The following is a 15,776-nucleotide window of genomic DNA, read 5'->3' as shown; positions in this document are numbered from 1 at the left end:
TTCGCATAGGCATACTTTGTTTGAAAATAACTGTCCAGCGTATACGAACAGAATGAAAAAGGTGCTTTAACTGCGAGTCGGCCTAGTTGGAACATATTCATATTTATACTTTTTGTGCGCAAACAAACAGGGACGAAGAATAGGGGCAACACAAGGACGAGTGCTCGTCCTTGTGTTGCCCCTATTCTTCGTCCCTGTTTGTTTGCGCACAAAAAGTGTAAAGGTGCTTTGTTGCGTCTCGCGTGAACACTAAACGAGGTGCTCTTGCACCATTTAGTGAAACAGGCAACAGACTAACCCGACGTGGTGAAGCGCCTGGCCAGTCTCTTCTTTAGTAAACACGCTAGCAGAACCGGTGCTTTTACTGTTCTGTCCGACCCGTTGATAAGGCGTATATAGGTGCGGTCGTTAGGGAGATTAACCACTCGCGTCATGTCTCTGCCGGGCACTTGGCAGGCACAGTAACACGGACCGCGAGAGCAGTATTTTGTGCCCAATACGCAGTTTGTGCAGGAGAATAATACGTGTACCAGCTTGGTGATTATGATTGCCCTTAAAAGGTAGCATAAACTGGTGCCATAAAAAATCAACTTGGCGCTATCCTCTGCCTCGTTTCGATCGTCAGGAGCCAGTGCGAAGCAGAAGGCACCATGCCTCGATGCTGCTCATGGGATCACTGGAACTTCTGCTCTCGGGTGCCAAAGCATGGTCCCGACAGCGTCCACAGTTGGTTGGTAGCCGGTGAGTAACGTATATTCTAATATACCATAGCAGATATTTGTGGACACGATTAAGCCGGTCGCGGAATCGAATACCGGGCAAAGCGGCAGCATTTTCGATGGGGGCAAAATGCGAAAACACCCGTGTGCTTAGATTCAGGCGCATGTTGAAGAACTCCGGTTGGCACAGATTTCCGGAGTTGCCATTACGGCGTGCCTCGTAATCAGATCGTGCTTTTGACATGTAAAAACCTATAATATTTTTTTTACGATTAAGCCGCGCGGAGGGGTTATTGAATAACGGTAATCACAAGATGTAAGGTAGGTGTGAATAACACCTACCTTCTGCGTCTTTTGTCTTGTAAATGAACCGAAACACTAAAGGTTGTCAACAGTGTGAGCTCCTGCTGAGCTAAAGGTCTGTACTTGTGACCAGCAGTAACTAGGCCATCGGTCCACATCGAAGTGATAAATGCAGAAATAGGCGGGGAAAAACACCGACTACGATGGCGTGGAGAAATATATGTTAAAATCTAAAATACAATGGGTAGCACTAGGCATGTTTCTACTTATGTCAATCAAAAAGGCAGGTAGAGATTAGGTTGTTTCCACGATAAAGTTACTGTGTAACGTTAAAGTTTGAATTTTATTCGCATCAAGTAGGTTTTACATGATGCGAGGGCTCGGTAGGGAAAGCTGTCATAAATGACAGCTGGACGTAGCCGTGGGTACCCTTTTACTGACTGAGAGGCAGCGTACAAAAAGCGAGGAAACAAGTACATATACGACACATTTAATGCACAATAAATAAAGACGCAATACATGGTACGTAATAAACAAGTAACAATCCCAATTGCGCGTACGCCAAAAGCAAATCACATAACTGGCATAGAATGTAGGTAATTGGGATGAATACACAAAACACAGTGCATGAAATAGTACGTAGGAATTCCATATACAATATGCAGGACACGTAACTTGAAGCTCCAAATAATAAAAATCAACACAGAAAAAATAAAATGACACACAGAAAACAGCATGCACACAAAGTAATACAGAAAAAAAAGCAGACCATGTAAGAAATAGGGGGGGGGGAATAAGACTCAATATTTTTGGACGTTACAAAAGGTAGACAATTATGATGCTCTACATATTACGTGTTTCTGAAAAAGAGAGCGTTTCAGTATTTATAGCCCTACTGCTCAAAGTTTTTAATAGCCAAGGAAATATGTTTTGTAGCCTGTCAGTGGGCATGTGTTTTTCTCAATGTTGCAAGCATCTACTGTTTGAAGTTGCGTCTATTGTACATTGTGATACATTGCGTTAGGTTTGGGAGCTGTTATTCTTTATTTTTTGTTTAAAATCTTTGCAAAGATGATAGCTGTACACGTTCGAAACAGGCATTTGTATTTAATTTATTGTAATAAATTGTATTCTTTTAATTTATTGTGTTACTGTAAAATATAATTTATTGTATATAATTTATAAGGTTTGAGTATATAAGATTGATGCCACATTCTCCACAACGCACAAAAAACTTCTTTTGAATCTAATGTATCTTAAGATTCTCATTGGTCGGTAAATACAAAGAATGAGCCCAGTGATTTGGTTGCCTTCAAGTAGCGTGATCTGCGACACTAAGATGGAACACCGGGAGTTTCCCACAGTGGTGCAGTTACGTAGAAGAATGACGGCATTCGTCGCAACACAAGTAGCCGAAGCGCGCTTGGCAGCACTGTACACAAGGGAGGTCATCCGAGGAACTTGCCCTGTTCAGAACTTAGCGTCTGTATGTGGTCTGATCGAATGAGGGGGTAACTCACGTCGTTGCAATGCCATAGGAGGATTGACTGGCTCTTTCAGCTATACGTGCAGTCAAGCTGATTTGGGGTTTAAACCGGGCTTTATTGGCGGAGCCAACGTTAGTGACGCTGATGGCAGCGTCATGATGTGAAACAATATGCACAAAAAAGATAAAACACCCTTCAATAAAGAGGCTGTCATAACACCAAACATTAAGTGAAAATGGAAGACGAAACCGTCAGCACTGAAAACGAATATGAAAGCATTACAACACGGTTTATGCTCAGCAAGAACACTATAAATGAATACCCTATTATCTGTGGTAATTGACCAACAATATTCGGTGCTCTTCAGCCCACTGTGATAATGCCGACAATTAGTCTGAAATGGGACCACGCATTTTCTAGAGTTGTTTTAGACAACTGTACAGCGGGCGGCGATTTGGCATTGTTGTGCTCAGGTGGCACTGGGTGTCCACTCTGCGCAATTCCTTTTTGCGAGTGTGCAGTGGACAAATGCTCCTTCAATTATTAGTGTCGCTACGATTGTGATGTACCACACTAAGCCAATCCGAAAGGCTATCCTCAACAGAAAAACGTGATGAAAATATTGAACCAAATGATCATGACAAACACGTTGCACAAAGAGGCGGCATCGTGGGTGCAACACCGGAGGAGACAATCACTTCGTCGATGCGGACGAACTGTGCGTCCAAACGAGAGCTCTCTAGCCCCAATTCTGCAAGTCCAGCAGAAGGTAGCTGAATCGGCATCGATAGATCTCTCAGAACCGTTGCTTCGAGCAAGCCGCGCAAAGCCCGTAATCGAATGTACAGCCATGCTTGCCGCCGCGCACACGCGTTTTAGACTGTCACCGCGAACAAGGACAGTGAACTGAAAATTCACCATCGCCCTCTGTCATCAAAGCGTTGCTGCAACAAATATTCGACGCCCTGCAGCTGCTATTCTGTCTGGTTTACAAACGCCAGTAGCGCTATCAGCGTCAAAAATTACGAGAGCTATTTACAGCCTGCTAGCCACACTACAGCAACTTCTAGCTCTACCCGCGAAGATGATTGTGCGGCGCTCTGATGTGAAGTCTGCACGTACGCATTGCACAGAAACAGCGTGCTGTGGAGTCCTCCTGATCATCATATTCGCCATACCACCACCCTCCTTCTTCTCCGTACCCTTTCCCTGCCAGTCCCGCAAAGCCTTTCCCCAGAGTGCAGTGTAGTGCAGATATATATATATATATATATATTGCCGCTAGCATCAGCTGGAAGTTACATGCACAATACAAGTAAAGAAAAGAAACCCGGAATCGATCAGAACCGAAAAGGCAACTCACTTGATGAGGCAGTGACATATACGGCTCATCACCATCCGGAAGCTCACAAAATACTTACCATATCTCTCTCGTCACTTTGCACCTTTTTCTGAGCAGGATTTTTTCCCGTGTGCAACCGCATTTCTTGCGGTGCGGAGCCAAGTTGTCTGATGCATTTACTAGGCTTAGTATGTGTGTCGCCAGAGCATCTGATTCAAGCAGCAGCCCGTTCATTCAACGTAAGCATAGTTGCTAGTGAGCAGTACCTTGTAAACGGCTGCCTCTTCGTACACGACGAATTTGCGCTCATGTAACATAAAAAAGGAGTCATCTACAAGGTACCGCTCACATACAACTGCGCTTACGTTAGACAAACGGGGCAGTGCTGAAATCAGAGGCACAGGGATCACAGATATGCTCTCAGCCTTGTAAATGCACCCGACAAATTAGATGCACACTGCACGAGATGGCGTTGCTCACAATGTTTTGACAGCACGGAAATCCTGCTCAGAAGCAAGTGCAAGATGATGACAAATATGCGAGCATTTTGCAACATCGCGGTTGGTGCTGAAGCCTGCGTGAGGGACCGTGTGTGTCACAACTAACCATCAAACACAACTTCTAACATAGCGCCTCGATATGATACAAGTTGGTGACATTGTCAGTTCTGATTCATTTCGTTACTTTTTTCTGCTCTTTTACCACATGCAACCTGCAGCAGATGATAGCAGCTACGGGTATAAATTATTCCTCCTTGTTCATCAAACTTAGCTGACAGATTGCGCTTCACTTGTCGTGTGTTCTTGTTTGCACTACATTTGTGTGTCACAGTGCCTGTCACAGCACAACGAACTATGAAGCAGTCAGTAGGAATATTTACTCGCTGCTTGATTCCTTAGAAGGAGTTGCTTATGGGCCCCATTTTCTGCAGCATGGAACCTGGGCTCCTCTTCAATTTAAGGTCTGCGTACTTTTATTTGCTGCCTGCATATCCTGTAAAATAATGAAAATTAATTTTAGAGACCATTTACAGACATATTTTTGGATATAAAGCCGTGAAATAATATGAAGGAATAAATGTCTTGCCATATATTGGCAAAAAAAAAAGGGTCATGCTGTTTGGGCAATTGCATGAATTTTGGTCAGTCGACCGAGATGATCTTGAATCGATATGAACTGGAATCCAGTTCAGTCAGTCAATATAATTACAGTCAATATAATGCTGGACAATTCGGTAAGACTTGCTAGCGCTGCTTGTTTCCTTAAGCATCACCCTACTAAAAATTCCATTTGTTTTCAAACGGGTCCCATCAAATAGGATTGTTTAGTTTGCCAAACATGCCAATGAAGAAATGACTGGCTGCGTGACCACACAAGCTTGATGCGTTAGTCAGTTGGTGCGCGGCTCGTTTCAGTCAATGGGAGATACAATTTCAGCGAGGCTACCTCGATTTATGTTATGAATGGTTGCCTATCCCTTTAAGAGAATGGTGGCTTCATTGCCTAAATGGTAAAAGAAATGGCGCTTTGGATGAGGCTCGTTATGGTACTATCTCAATATCTTAACAAGCGCCTATTCAGTTTGTACTTATCCCAGAAGCTTGGGAATGACATAGGCGTCCCTTTGTGCGACAATTGTGTCTATGCCAAAAGGGGCTCAGGCTAGAAGTGCTCGCACGCACTTTAACCCTCAAATTATAATGCGTTATGACCTTTCTTTGCCACATTTAATAGTGTGTAGCTTTGTCAACATACCACGATATATGTTTTTAAGAAATCATGGCGTGCCTAACCGGTTTTGTTAGGTGCAAAAATATTGTTTCTCGCCCTCTTTAGGGGAGCTGCCTATGCATTATACAAAAAACAAAACCTTGATTCCTTAAGATTGTCACAGACAACTGCATATTTTAAATTGACCATATTAAAATGCATGCTTGGCTTGAAGGGTGCCACTATCTATTCAGGCACACGTCGCACAAGTTCAGCGGTCAACACCATAAAGAAGTCTCCAGAAGTGGTGCATATTAGCAAGGTGACAGAATAATAAGCGACAGTGAGAAAGAGGGGTGCCCCTGCTATAAGAGAAGCAATAGTAGAGTTGAAGCTTTATGCTGTGTCATATGCGGAAGGGCCGAGAATGCCCAGCTTTCGGTTACTCACTTGCGAGCATTGCAACAGGCGGACTGACATACATAACGATGATGTAGTGTGATGTAGATTCATGATGTAGTCAAGTGGTGTAAAAAGTGGCAGATGGAAGTGTACATTAAAAAAATGGCTGTGGCTTAGGTAAGGTTAAGCCCAGGATGCGAAGCATACTAGCCTTTATTTTAGTTGTTGAACCACTGTTTAGCCTGGTGAACTGCTGTTGCTTGGCTATATTTGGTTCGGCTAGACGAAGAAACAACTCATGCATTACTTCTTCGCCTTCAAGAGTGGAACGCGACAGCGTTCCCGTCGACCCGCCAAGGGGTGTAAGACAATGGGCTACAGGGCAGCGACTACGCGCCCCGCATTGGACGCGGTGAGCGTCGAGCAAAGCAGCGTTCGGCGCGGCAACGAAATGTGCGCCTGAGCAAGAGACGCACGCCTTAGAAACAGCGCGTTTCTAAGGCAACACCGCATTCACTAGAGGCGCTTTTGTACCGCTTTGAAGCGTTGTACTCGTGGCTCAGTGGTAGCGTCTCCGTCCCACACTCCGGAGACCCTGGTTCGATTCCCACCCAGCCCGTCTTGCAAGAGTTGAGCCAAAGCCACTTCTCCTCTGTCGTGACGTCACGGTGTCACGTGATTTCATGGTCACCGCCGCGCCTGAGGAGCTGGGTTGAGCCCTCGTAATATGCTTCGCATAAAAAACGGCCTTTTTATCTATAACCCGCAAACATAGGTCGGATTTCGAATACGCTATCAATAACATACCACTCACCCGAGTTCATGAGCAAAAATATCTTGGCTTGATCATTTCACATGACCTAGGATGGGAATCGCATATTAACACTATCATACCATCTGCTTTAAAACGGTTGTTCTTCCTATTTCCTATTTGCCATAATCACCTTCCTATTTGCCATAATGCATACGGAGAAAGACGAATAGAATTTACAGGAGCGAAAATTTGGAACTCGTTGCCAATTGAAGTAAAGCAAGCTAGGAATTTCAAACTGACATGCAAGAAACATTTTTTGGGAATGGAAGCAAGGCTACAAAGTTAGTTTTTCTTCAATGTGTTTGTGATTGCTGTCCTATATGTTATTTTGTATTGGACCGCTTACTAGCCTCATTGGCTATCGGTCCAAATATCTGTGTATACATTTTGTTTGTGTTACTCAATAAAGACTTCTTGATTCTTGATTCTTGATTCTCAGAAGAAGACGTCGACTTGCGCCACCGGAAATTAAACTGCTACCAATCAACGCATTTATTCGCCCAGTTCTCGAATATGGCAACACAATTTGGTTTCCGTATACACAACAGCTTATTACCAAACTAGGAGTGCAGCGAAAGGCAATTAGATTCATCTTTAACAAATACAAGAATAGCGATTCACCTACCCAACTGCTAAAACAAGCCTGTATACCTACTCTGCGAAACCGCGCCAAACTAGCAAGGCTAAATGTATTGTTCCAATTAATAGACAATACATTACGAATAAATACTTTGTCGTATATATCCCTAGCTGACACCAGACCTTCCCGGCATAAGCATTCACTAACTTAAACAGTATGCATTTCGAACTGACTGCTTTAGATATTCGTTCTTTCCTCTTGCAATAAGAGAATGGAATAGCCTGGACCCCTGCATAACGACTAACACATCATTGCCGAAATTTGTAACCCTTATAGAAGACTTGTTGCGCAATAATTAGAATATGTTAGCCGGAAATAACACACCACTCATGTCGTTGTATAAAATAAAATATGTAGGAGCACTGTATTTGCCTATGCAATTTCACCCCTTTTTGCCAAATTCGATGTACCATTCATGTTTTATTTCCTACCATTGGTGTATATCTGCTTCGTGTCGATTGCAAATATTATAGTTGAAATTATGTAAACTTGTTTTTATCGCTATTTGTGAGTATATAGTATATGTCCAACCTGTAACAACCCCACTGGGATTGACAGTATCTGAAACAAATAAATAAATAACCATACGTTTGCGGAACCACATTATGAGAACCTGCAATTTTCGTGACATCTAAAGAGATCAGCATGAAGCTTTATCCTACACTGCACTCGGGAACGTTATATGAAGGGGTACTCCAAAGTAAGTGAAATTATTTTTAAAATGCTATGTAGTATTTATCTTTTACAAAAGAACCTTATCACCTTGCCTGTACTCTCGGTTACACTTAATATATTTGTCCAATTTGTGATTCCATTCTTCCATACGCCTTTTAAACTCGTCTTTTTTGACGGCCTAATACTCCCCTCTCATTTTTCCATCACCTCTTCTAAGTTGTGAGATCGCAATCCTTTCATGTGATTTTTCATCTGAGGAACACGGTTAGTGTGACGCATGTCATGCATATGTACTCAAGCCGACAATGTTTAAGTCAGAGGAGGCTACTTTCGCGTCACGACGACCGGCATGCAGGACAGGGGACATATTGGACGGGAGGGCGAGGATGCGGAGATTCGGAGCCGGGGTGGCTTTTGAAGAGGCAAAGGTGGAAACGGGAATGGGAGACATACCAGCCTGGACCAGTAGTCACCGACCCTGATGGTTAAGAGAAAGCCGGGCAAGCTGGGAGTCACGGTGGATAGATAGAAGAGAACGAAGAGTATGGAAGAGGCCTGTGGCAAAGAGCTTAGCAGTAGAGGTGGTGATAGGGAGGTTGAGAGTTGCCTTGTCCAGGCCCACAAGGGCGGTCTCGAGGGGGTTATGCTGAGTGTGGGTGAAGGAAATGTAAGGTACAAAGCACAGAAACTTGTTGAGGGCGAGCGCATGGGCAACTCGGCACGATGAGCCTCGTGGAGGCCCGAGTGCCGAGTGACCGCGCACCGCAGGAGGTGAGTTACCGAGTGACAAGTCCTGATAGCGTGGTGGAGGGCTTGCACATTCTTGGCTGCATGCAACTGGAAGCCATGAACTTTGTATTGGGTGATAGATGGAGCCGGAAAGATGGAGGGAGATTAGGGCGCTGTGGGAGAGCTGGTATGAGTAGTAGTTAAGAAGGAGGAGCTCGGATTTCTCCGGAGCAGGAGACAGGCCAGCAGTGTAGAGAAAGGAGTTAATGAGATCGAGGCCATGTTGCAGGGTGTTGTGCACGTGACCAGGAGAACAAGGCTAACACCAGAGGGTGGCGTCGTCGGCATAAGAGATGTGCTGGAGGTCAGGCATTTGGGCTAGTTGGGAGGCGAGCGGGGTCATAGCAAGATTAAAGAGGGTAGGAGAGAGATCAGCACCTTGAGGAGTGCCACGGGTGAGCGGGTGGGAGTCGGACAGATGTGTGTCCACTCGAAAGCGAGCCACTCGGTTAGAGAGAAAGGAACGGAGATGAAAGTGCATGTGGTTGCTGCAGTCCAGCAAAGAGAGTTGATACAGGATGTGGTCGTGGCACACACCGTCGAAGGTCTTGCGTACATCAACAGTCACAAGAGCGTGGATCTGGCTGGGGGTGGGCGAGAGACAGGTGTGCTGGAAAATCTGGAGCATGTCCTGTCCACAGACGCGGTGTCGAAAGCCGATAAGAGAATGGGGGAAGAATTCTCTTGCCTAAAAATATCAGAGAGGCGAGTCAAAGCCATTTGCTCAAAGGTGTTGCCAAAACACGACGTCAATGAGATAGGGCGAACGTTAGAAAGGGAGGGAGGTTTGCCCCGCTTCGGAATCATAGAAATAATAGTGAAAGGGCGGTCGAGCTCTGGGTTAGGATTGCCCGAGAAGGCTGGGTAGGAAGGTGTGAGAGGGGGTGGGAGATACAAAGAAGTGAGCTTGTCAAAGACATCGGAGGGAGTCCCCTGAGAAAGGGCTTTTGCTAGAATGGGAGCAAGGGCAGGCTTCGTACGTAAGATTTAAAAAGGGACCATGTGGATCGAGAGTGCAATGCGGAGTCGAGGCCGTCACAAAGCGCACTCCAACGAGAATGCTCGAGGGACTCGCGGTGGGCGACTATCTCGGCCCGCAGTGCAGCAATCCGGGAAGAAAGTTGGGTATTTTGGAGTTGGGAGCGCAAGGAGCGTTGGAGACGTTTACGCTGACGCCATAAGCGGAGAAAGAGAAGATACGGGTCTGGGATAGGGTGACGTGAGCGAACGCGACGGCTACTGGTCGAAAGCGCTGCGGAGATGCGCACCGCCCAGTCGTCATAAGATTCAAAGGATGTGGATAGGAGATTAGTGCGAAATGCGTGCCAGTCAGTGTGAGCAGTTGAGTGCGATCGAAAGATGTGGGAAAGTGAGGCGCTAATATGAATGAGGAAATGGTCTCTGTGAAGGTTTTCAGCTGTGATCTGCCAGTGAAAGGAAACGGTACCCCTGGAGAAAGAGAAGTCGGGTGTCGTGGAGCGCTGTGAGACAGTGCCCGCTCGAGTAGGGGAGCCAGGAGTAATAAAAAAGGTGAGGTTGCGGTCGTGGGCAAGACGGTGGAGTAGGCGGCCGCGATTCGGGGTCTGGGGTAGCCCCAGAGCGTGTGAGGGCCATTAAAATCTCCCCCTAGGAGGAGATGGGTGGTCGAGGGAAGAGAATGAAAGAACTTGACCAAGGCACTGAATAAAGAGGTTGTGACAGGGGGATTGTAGAAAGACATAAGGGCGAGTGAGATGCGGGAGAAGGTCGGTAATACACCACACCAACTAAATATTCATGTAGGCTGGAGGGGTTGTCAAGTGGCTCGATGAGGACGTCGCTGCGTTCATAAATGGACGCAAGTGGCGTGCCCGTCGTGGCATGGTAGGCGCGGTAACCTGGGACGGTGCGGGCCGTCCGCGTCTCCTGGAGAAGGAGAAAATGAGGCAGAGTGGGGCGGATGAAAAGATGCTGGTGGAGGGGGAGTCTTATTGTGGCGAAGGTTTTGACAGTTCCCCTGCACAATCTCGAAGTCCTTTCCACACACCACCTACGATAGGTTAGAGGTAGAATAGTTTCCGGGGACACGTTCCTTCTTTTTGTCCTGGGGGAGTGACTCCTGGAGGGAGCCCAACATAGAAGCGAAGGATTCCAATTGCTTAGATTGGGCTTGGATGGTGGTGAGGATCTGGACAAGCGAAGTTTCGAGCTAAAGCAAGCGAGTGTGGTGTGCGTTGGTGGTGGTTTCAACCAGGTCAGCCAATGGGTGGACCTGGGCATTAGAGGACGGGGTGATAAAAGTGGCCAGATTCTCATTTAGCTTGGTAAGCTGGGATGTATGAGAGCAGGTGGTTCTCTGGAGGGTTTGTGTCAATGCGTGGATTTGCTGTTGTAAACCTTGGGAGATTCGCTGTGGTTCGCGCTGGTGACGCTCCAGCATTGTGAGCTGGAGATCGAATGAGCGGTTCTCGTCAATCAGGGAGGGGGAGGATATAGTAGTGAAGGAAGGGACGCTGGCACCAAGGGCCCTTTCACTGTAGCGGCGTAAGAGCCCGGAGGTGATGGAGCCGTAGGTGAAGGAGATGCATGATTAGCGAAAGAGGCGGAGGAAGGGGGGGGCTGCGTGACTCGGTCCAAAGCTGTGCGATGGAGAAACGCTGCTTTGGCACACTCGCGTTGTTTAGCAAGGATGAAGGGGCAAGTGGGGTCAGGAGAGAGATGTGTGTTTACTTGGCAATGAATACACCATGGTTGGGCACACACGTGCGCGGTAGGATCTGCGGGTAGAGGAGCAGCACAGCCGCGGCACTTGGCCGGAACGTCGTGCTGAGGGCATTGGTGAGCATGGTGTCCCAGAGGAAGACATCAGGTACATGTGGGGGGCATAGGCTTATGAGGGTGGCATCGGAAAGCGACGTGTTTAAAATACACGAAGTGTGGAAGTGTGGTATGACGGTGCCTGCGAAGGTTATGAGCACTGAACCAGTGCTGTCCATCATACGAGCAGCGAGGATATCGGTCGTCAATGATTCATTTCATTTTCATTTCATTTATTCATACTGTGAATCCCATCAGGGATTGTAACAGGAAGGGCTGTATGTGATACATAGGAACATGGTATAAGGTGTTACTTACTAAATCTTCTACAATAAAACATTTGGGCATATAACAATTTGATTACGTGATTATCCAAGAGAATAATTGAGAGGTTATGACAACAATAATTGCAGTTGCAGGAACTAGTTACAGCGTCAGTATTGAGGTGATAACAGTCACGCAACAATCAAGGTTACAATAATGCCAACAAAAAATAAATGTATTGCATCATTGTCGTAATTATAGTCAAGCACAAACACCGTTAAAATCACAAGGCAAGAAGTAACTACGTAAATAATGAGAAGAATTATAGCTGTAATGCGTATAGTTGATCCGCAACCAGGGTACCAAACGTATCTAAGGATGAGTTGTCAGTGATACTTGTGTTAAGATTATTCTATTCACGTGTCGCCCTTGGAAAAAAATGAGTATTTGAAAATATCATTGGGGAATGAAAATTCGCTTAATGTGTGTGTGTGTTTATGACGAGGTAATCTATTCGAGGACGTTGACATGTATTTCATAACCAGGGGCGTAGCCAGGGGGGGGTGGGGGGGGCTTATGGGGCTTCAGCCCCCCCCCCCCGAAATTTTTTCGTGCTGTCCATGCACTGCCTACCAAAGCGACCCCCAGCGCCGGAAATCACTCTGGATTTCGTCTAGAACGTCTTTTTGACGCTCGAAAAGACATTTAACCGCGAAGATTGCAAACTCGGGCTGGATTTCGTGGCAACGCCCATACACCGGGAGTCACATAACGCCAAGGAGCCCCATCCGAGCACAAAGTTTCAAGGGCGCTTTAATGGTCAGCGGGCTCGCCGCGGCATCTCACTGAGGCCACGGAATCTATGGAGCGCATGGATATCAATTGCGAAACTGTATGGGTATAAATCTCATAAGCTCTTGATGTGAAAGGCGCATTGACATTTCCAAAGTTGTGCTTTAGATTTTCAATTGCGGAACTTTGTGGGCTTAATGTTGTTATAAACATTTGACGCCAAATGTCTATTGACTTTTCTAAAGTCTTACATCGGAACATACAACGAGACAAGCCAAATCTGCACACTAGCAGACGAGTTGACAAAGCAGGCAGCGAGGTCCAATGAGACGAAGCGTTGGGGTGGTTCATTTGTGCCGTCATGTCACATAAAAAATATCAACATTTTTTTTTAACCTACGCCAGAACCTCCATGTCAAGACACTAAAGACAGCCAAAGTAACTACGTTCTTATTTATTTTTTCTACTTTGACTTTTATTCGCGAGGACACATTGAGCCTCTTCAAATTTTTTTTGTTCTCGCTACCCTACCTGCGGGCTGCCAGAGCCAGCCAGAGCGCATACGTTTTTCTCGTATGGCCCCGACCACCGTGCGGTGCACTTCGGTGCGCGTTCGGTTTGCTCTGGCCGAGTGGATTTTCACCGGACTGGGTTTTGGACGCTTTCTGGCTAGCAGACGAGAAAAAAAAAACAATGGTCGCTCGCCGCCATCACTGTGGGGACTCGAAGGATTGCACCGCATTCCTTGAGCGGAACCTTTCCGGAAAGTCTTGTTTCGCCGCTGTAGGATACTGAGCAGTATGCGTATGGTTCTCAGTGGACCAAGCGTCTCATGTTTTCTTCAGTATTCCTTTAGGTGTAGCCTCCTTTATTAGCCCCATTAGGTGTCCGAAGTAGGCTTTCGATTCTGGCCAACATACTTTCCTATGCGTTTTTTTTTCATTTCGGTGTCTCCACCTCACACAAAAAAATACACTGTTGCGGCGCAGCGAATTGTCGCATGGTGAAAGTTCGATTTTGATACTTCTTTTGCGGAAAGTTATGGGCGACGGGACGCTTCAGTTGCCGGATACGTTTATTATATTATTGCGAAAGCAATTATATGGACACTCCAGGCGCATTCCTGCCGCCGCCGTCTCCCTTATGTTTCGTATAAAGTCCAAGGTAATAACATCGTGACCACGCGCTGCATGCTGTAGGTGCGAGTGAAAGCGTAGGAGGGGAGGTTGAATGGGTGAGCCGACGATGGTGGCTCAGTCCTGTGTGCGCAAAGGAGAAAAGCGGGGGGCAAGCGCGCCGCCTTCCGTCGCGCGCAATACATCGGGGGGAGTGGATGGAATGGGGCGGAGTCTAGGATTCTGTGAATCTATGATTGTGCAACATGTTTATTTGCCTTGTTGGACACATTATAAACAGTTACTTCTTCTTACATACATAGACTCATTGGAGACTTATACGTATACTTAAATATCTTTTTGCGAGATGTGTATACATGCAGTGAACTTTGTTTCCAGTGACACTTTTTTGTCCTTTATCATTCGTATTTTCGCATTTGTATATCCCATTGTACCTTTGCATTTCTAATGTACGAGGGCGAGCCAAATGAACGTGAGCCTACCCTAACCGCGAAATAATGGTTCGGTTCATTATCTGCGAGGCATGCGCGTAGGAGAACGGCATGTCTCATTTACAAAAGTGACACGTAGGTGTGAAGATAAATGTTCTTTAATGCTCTCATACACTGGGTTGAATATGGTTGCGCCATATAATGGACACTTCAAAAGTTGAACAGCTCGGTGTCGCGAAGTTTTTTACAGCTGAAGGTGTTTCCAAAACAGAAATTAATCACCATATGACTGCCGTGTACGTTGAACACTTAATTTCATTGGCCACTGTGAAGCGTTGGAGCAAACGGTTCAAAGGACATTGCAAAGACATTCCAAGACCGGGCGAAAACCATCGTGCAATCACCAAATTGACGAATGGGGTCATCTTGTTCCACGACAATGCCTGTCCCCACGTCACTTATGTGGTTAATACAAAACTGGCAAAGTTCAAGTGGGAGACGCTGCAACATCCGCCATACAGTTCAGACCTGTCACCTTGCGACTTCTACATTTTGGGGCAACCGAAAAACAACTCAAGGGAACCAGATACAGACTTTTTGAAGCAGCAACCCAAGGAGTTTTATAAGACGGGAATCATGCGACTCGTTAGTCAATAGGACAAATGTCTAAATTCTCATGAAGACTACTTTTAAATAAAGTACCCCGTTGTTGGCTCAGTCATTTGACTTGCCCTCATATATCTTGCAGAACTCCTGCTTTTTATACGTGCTCTCTGTCGCGACTATAACTTGGGTGCAATTACTCACGATACACGACAAGGGACAGCTTCTCCTGCGTAATACATTGGAACAAACGACAGCGTCATTGAGATTTTTCACTGGCCATTGCATATATACAAGAAAGTAAGCACGGTTCTTGAACTTGAAAGTTTCATTAACATATTTGTCCTCAACATGTTCAGTTCATTGCCTTTTAATTTTTCATATCAGCGGCATGCACTGGTTTCCTGGTTTCGAACTGATATATTTCTAAAGTTCCTGTAACATTTTCTTTACTTAATAAATAGACAAAAAACATGGAAGCATTGACGTCAGTTATGTTGGGCACAATTTTTGGCACATACGAGTATAATATTTTATGAAAAATACATATTGTACCTGTATTTACAGTGCGTAGCTTTCAAGAATTCGTTTTCAGCATCTTTGGCAATGACAATGCAGTTATTATTAATGTATTTGATCCCTCGATAAATTGTTTAAGAGGAAGCTTTAACTCGGCCCAATCCGACGCGGCCTATTCAAATACTTGTAAAATGCAGAAGCGCTTTTCTGAGATAATCCTGCTAATCGCTTTTATTGAAATTGGTTGCATTTGAGAGAGAACGTTAAATCCCAGTGTCTGTTGGAAACAGAACTTCGATTTAGGGCCTGAATATTGTTTAAAATATTTTGAAAAATTCTAAAGTTTGGAAAAAT

At 45.6% G+C, this 15,776-nt stretch overlaps 1 protein-coding gene across 2 annotated transcripts in view; it reads left to right on the top strand.

Annotated features, from left to right (window-relative positions):
- The first annotated feature begins 436 nt into the window (after positions 1 to 436).
- The window catches only part of LOC139055422 (monocarboxylate transporter 2-like), a 42,161-nt gene continuing 26,821 nt past the window's right edge, over positions 437 to 15,776 (top strand). Inside the window, exons 1-2 of one of the 2 annotated variants that reach the window (XM_070532885.1) lie at positions 437 to 560; positions 626 to 741. In XM_070532885.1, the coding sequence (XP_070388986.1) occupies positions 544 to 560; positions 626 to 741 (133 nt within the window). In that variant the 5' untranslated portion in view covers positions 437 to 543. Of the gene's footprint in view, positions 742 to 15,776 lie in introns of both variants that reach the window. The other variant, XR_011511741.1, reaches the window with a different exon arrangement.

Source organism: Dermacentor albipictus, chromosome 2 (assembly GCF_038994185.2).
Source record: "Dermacentor albipictus isolate Rhodes 1998 colony chromosome 2, USDA_Dalb.pri_finalv2, whole genome shotgun sequence".
Taxonomy (NCBI): domain Eukaryota; kingdom Metazoa; phylum Arthropoda; class Arachnida; order Ixodida; family Ixodidae; genus Dermacentor; species Dermacentor albipictus.
Note: the sequence above shows the minus strand (reverse complement) of the source record. Positions and strands in the feature narration are given on the sequence as shown.